The sequence below is a fragment of the Phaethon aethereus genome (genome assembly GCF_964289735.1).
Source record: "Phaethon aethereus genome assembly, contig: HAP1_SCAFFOLD_586, whole genome shotgun sequence".
In the NCBI taxonomy this organism is placed as follows: domain Eukaryota; kingdom Metazoa; phylum Chordata; class Aves; order Phaethontiformes; family Phaethontidae; genus Phaethon; species Phaethon aethereus.
The window spans coordinates 23,229-28,062 of NW_028114052.1; the positions used below are offsets into that span (position 1 = coordinate 23,229).

At 69.5% G+C, this 4,834-nt stretch overlaps 1 protein-coding gene across 1 annotated transcript; it reads right to left on the minus strand.

The window, feature by feature from the left end:
• Nucleotides 1-1,706: 1,706 nt before the first annotated feature.
• On the minus strand, nucleotides 1,707-4,307 carry REM1 (RRAD and GEM like GTPase 1; the record flags this gene model as incomplete). Its single annotated transcript, XM_082015893.1, is given in 5 exon segments — nucleotides 1,707-1,984; nucleotides 2,182-2,242; nucleotides 2,244-2,387; nucleotides 3,558-3,640; nucleotides 3,775-4,307. Coding segments are annotated over 5 exon segments (870 nt in total). The 5' UTR covers nucleotides 4,079-4,307.
• Between the last annotated feature and the right edge of the window lie 527 nt (nucleotides 4,308-4,834).

The window sequence follows — 4,834 nt, forward strand, 5'->3', positions numbered from 1 at the left end:
GCTGCAGCTGCGGCAGGGACCGGCAGCAGCACTGGGCCCCTGCCCCCGGTGTGCAGCCCCGGGCCCTGCTGACAGGCACTGTGTGAACCACAGCGTCGCGTCCAGCAGCACCAGGAACCGGGGTGCGGAGAGCTCCAGGCCAGGGCCCCTGCAGAGCAGCCGGAGCCCGAGCAGCAGCAAGGAGGAAGCAGCAATGCCGCGGTCACCGAGGGTCCGGGGAGGCACAGAGCTACAGGCAGGGAAGCCTCAGCAGACTCCCCGGCTCCTGGGACACAGCCGGCAGGGAGAAGCCCTCAGTGGGGTTTGCACCTGTGGAGAGACTGTTTTCCCATGGGGACGGGGTGCTGCCCCACCCCAGTGTCCCCTTTGCGGCGGTGACCCCCTCTCTGGCTGCACCACGCTGGCCACGGCCAGCAGCTCCCCACGCTCGAGGCCGCAGAGCGAGCGGAAACTCCCGACCTGGCCCGGGGCGGGAGGGCACTGCTGATCCTCCCTGGCGCCGGTCCTGGGGCCGCTGGGCAGGCTACCCCACGGCGTCCCGGCTGCTCGCCGGCAGCGCAGCCTAAAAACAACCGTCAGAGCCCACGCGGCTCCAGCATCGCCTCCCCAGGTGCCCGGGTCACCTGCTGCTCGCTGCAGCCAAGCACGTCCCTTCCCGGCTGTGCCACACTGCGGCCAGTGCCGTGCTGCTTGGCTCCTGCCTCCCTGCCCCTTCCTGGGGCACCAGGAGCCACCGGGCGCCCGGGTCCCTGCCCTGGCTGCGGCTCCCATGGTGCTGGGAGCTTCAAACCTGCACCTCAGCAGAGCTGAGCCCTTCCCTGAGGCTTTTCTGGGGCCGGACGGGAGCCAGAAGGTGCAGGGAAGGTTCTGCCATGGTGGGGGATACTGCGACTGCTGGGTGAGGAACAGAGACTTCTGTCAAGGGCGGGCAAAGGCTGTCCCAGCCCTGAGATGTGTGACCACCCTGTCTGGTGAAGCTGGAGCTGGAGGCAGGTCCTCTGCCCCGACTGTGAGCAAGGAACTGGGCTTGAATCCGGCCACACGGCTCCAGGACACGGCTCCCCGCAGCAGGGACCCAGCAGAGACCAGCACCGCCTTGATGTGGTTTATTCTGCAGATCGAGGGTTTTCCCCATTGCACCAGTACAGAAAAACCTCAGTCTGAGAAGCGCTGGTGCCAGGGAGATATGGCACGAAGCCCTGGCACGGTGCCGGCGCAGAGAGGCTGTGGGTGCCGGGCGATGCTTCTGGGGCTCCCCCAGCCCCTCTCCCCTGTCAGGCTCTGGGACTCCCCTCGAGGTGGACACTGCTACGGTGCCCTCACTGGTCCCTGCCGCCCTGCGGAGGACGAGCACCATGAGCAGGATCGGTCACACTTCCAGCAGCCTCCGGAGCTGCTCCGGCCCTGCAGGCAGCCTTGCAGTGGGGCACGGCCACCCCCCACCTCCGGCTCCCCACAAGCATCTGTAACCAGGATCCCATCACCCCAAGGGCAGGTGCCCGTCCCACCCTCTGCCCCACAGGTGCAGCCCAGGGACCAGAGGAGATCCAGAGCACCCCGAGCATCACTCAGCACTGGTTAAAACAGCTGCACGTCCTCAGCATCGCTCCGGCCCTGTCTGGGCTCCCTGTTGGAGCCGCTGGCCACGCTGCTGGCAGAGGGGAGTCCCAGCCTGCGCGTGCGGAGAGTCAGGACGGCGGCTGCTCTCAGAGCACGGACAGGTCATGGCAGGACTTGGAGCGGACTTTGAGGGCCACTTTGCTGCTGTTCCTGGCCACCAGCCTGTCGAGGAAGCGCCGGGCTCTCTTGGTGAGGCTCTCCTTGCGCTTCTGGCCAGCTGCGGGGCGCGCGCGGGAACTCCTTGCCTCCGCGGCGCAGGCGATCTGCCGCACGACCCCCTCGAAGAGCTCGGCCACGTTGTGCTGCAGGGCCGCCGACGTCTCGATGAACTTGCAGTCGAACACCACGGCGCAAGCACGGCCCTCTGCAAGGGAAGGGCAGGGAGGGGCACAGCCCCGCTGGCACCCCGGACGCTGGGGGACGGGAGCTGCCGCGTGCGGGGCGGCGGCTGTACGTCCAGGGACACGGGACAGACGTGGGGGAAGCAGCTGAGCAGGGAGCCTGGGCACAGGGCCCCCCCAGGGGTCCCCAACAGCCAGATCCTCCCCTCCCACCGCTCACCTTCGACGGAGACTTCGCGGCACCGCACCAGGTCGGTTTTGTTCCCCACCAGGATGATGGGGGATGTCCTCAGCCTGCCGCGCGCGGCGCAGCTGGATGCGCAGCTCCGACGCACTCTCAAAGGTGCTCCGGTCAGTGATGGAGTAGACGATGACGTAGGCGTTCCCCACCTGCAGGCACTGGCTGCGGCGCCAGCTCTCCTCACCCTGCCACCCCACGGGGAACGAGGTGTCACTGCTCAGCAGGGGCTACTGGCAGCCCTGACTGCTGTGGGGGGACCCCAGCAGAGCACCCCAGCACCGATGGCACCTGCCAGCGCACCCCACCGGCCCCCACGTCGTGGGGAGCAGACATGTGGCCCCATTAATAAAATGCAGATTAAAAGCTCCTGATTTGGAGAGTGTTTTGAGAGTTTCCTCCTCTACCAGCAACAAACTGGGGCCGTGGGCTCAGCTTGGCTCGGGGGGCTGAGGCTGCACTGCCTGGAGCTGCCTTTGGCCACGCAAGGCCGGCGTCGTGGGTGCAGCACCCTGTGTGAACCAGGCGCCGGTCCCTACCGGGCAGGCGGGGATTAAAGCAACAGTGGAAACAAGGGGCCGTTGTTGGGGTGTTATGGTGCTGGGGCCTGTCCAGTCAGCGTGGCTGTACGTGCAAAACGCAGCCCCAGCCCACATGGTGCTGTGCCCACGTCTGCAGCTCGGGCACCGGCTCCATCCCCCGCTCCTGGGGATCAGTTACTGCCCAGTGGCACCCGCGGGAACGCCGGGCCCCGGCGTGGAGGGAGGCAAAGGGGCATTTGAGGCGGCGTTTCTGCCCAGGAGATGCCCCCGTGCGCTGGGTGGAAGGAACGCCCTGTGCCAGGCTCTTGGGGCCACCGCTCTGCCCGGTAAAGTGCGTGCCCTGGCTGGCGGCACCATCTGACATGAATTTGCCCAGTTGGCTCCTTCAAGCTCCGTTCCCAAACCATTTCCATACATTCCAAAGCGGGCTGGCACCACACTCCTTCCCATAGCCCCTTCCTCCCCGCACCCCGCCCCTCGTGCGAGGGACATACTGTGCTTGTACGGCTGTCCCTGCGCTCACGGTGTCTCGCCACAAGAGCCCCCGCCGGCGAGAACACGGTGGGCAGCCTCTCATGCCGGGAAAAGGTGAGCAAAGAGCCGGTCAGTGATGTGACCCCAGCCCCTGTCTTGCCCAGCGCGTGCCCCCAGCTCTGCAGCAAGGGCAGCAGTGAGCCTTAGGCACGGCCAGGGAAGCCCCAGGAGGCCTTTGCGGTGCTGACAGGCCCCGGAGCAGCGGTTGTGCCCGTACAACATCCACCCGGCCCCACTGGCAGCACGAACTCCCCACAGCGCCCAGCCCTGGCCGCACTGTACCCGCTGCTCCGGCTCCCAGGTGTCCATCACCAGCAGCGTGGTCTCCTCGCCATCCACAGACAGCGTGCGCTCGTACACGGCCCCTGCAAGACGCCGGGAGAGCCCAGTTGGTGCGGCGCTGCCTGGGAGGCACCGAGACTGGGTTTTTCCCATCACGGGGCTGTGCCCGCAGCCCGGACGCCCACCGCCTCCGCCGGGCCCCCCGCCAGGCACCCACCTCCGTGCTGCTCCAGCAGGTCCCGCTCCTGGACGCCAGCGAAGAGGTTGACCAGGCTGGTCTTGCCCACACCGGGGTCGCCCAGCAGCACCACGCGGTACAGGGGCTCCAGGGAGCCGGAGGAGCCCGAGGAGCCCGAGGAGCAGCTGCCCCGGGGGGCCGCGGCCCTGCCGCCCGGCTCGGAGGCGGAGTGGCCCAGCGGGGGGTGGCAGGGCTCGCCCCCTGGTGCCCCCGGCCGCGGGACAGGGGTGCTGGCCCTCCTCCGCAGCGGGCTCTGGCTCCCGCGCTGCGTGTTCAGGGTCATCGGCGGCTCCGAGGGCAGCGGGGCTGGTCGAGGCGGCCCCCGGTGCCGCTCCCGGTACCCGTCCGAGCCGGCGGTAGCTCCGGCACGACTCTCCCCGGGACAGGCTCGCCGCCGCCCGGCCCGGGCTCTAAACCCCGGGAGGTGGAGCCCCTCGCCGCGCCCGGTCCCTCCCCCGCCGGACACACCCCCGCCCGCACCGGCCCCAGCTCCGGCCCCCGAGGTCCCCGCGGGGCTCCCGGTGCCGGGGCACGGCGAGTTCCCCGGGGCGCGTCCCCTCGCGGGGGAGTCCCCGTCCTCGGCGGTCGCGCCGGGACGCTGCGGGACGCGCTGCCGCGGGCGGGGGCTCCGCCACGCTCCCCTCCTGCGTGGAGCAGGGTCCCCCCGCTCCCCGAGCCCCACGGCCAGGCTCCCTGCGGCCCCGGGCCCGGCCCGGCTCCATCTCGCGGCGCAGGGCCCTGCCGCTTTGCCAAGTGAGGAGCGAGAGGAGCCCGGGCCGGTCCTGCCCGGTACCCGCTGGGGCCGGGCTTTGCCAGGACCTCGGAGCCCTGCTCGGGCCCTGCTCGGCAGATGCCGCAGCGCCGTTGCCAAGAGCCGGTGACGGAAAGAGCGTCTGGAGGCTCGCTTGGCGCAGGCGAGAGCAGAAGCCAGTTTTATTTGAACCTGTTGGTTGGCACGGTGGCACTGCTGGCACTGGCACCAAACTGCCCAAGCACCGGCCCTGCGCGGGCACCGCTCTGACCCGTGCTGGGATACCAG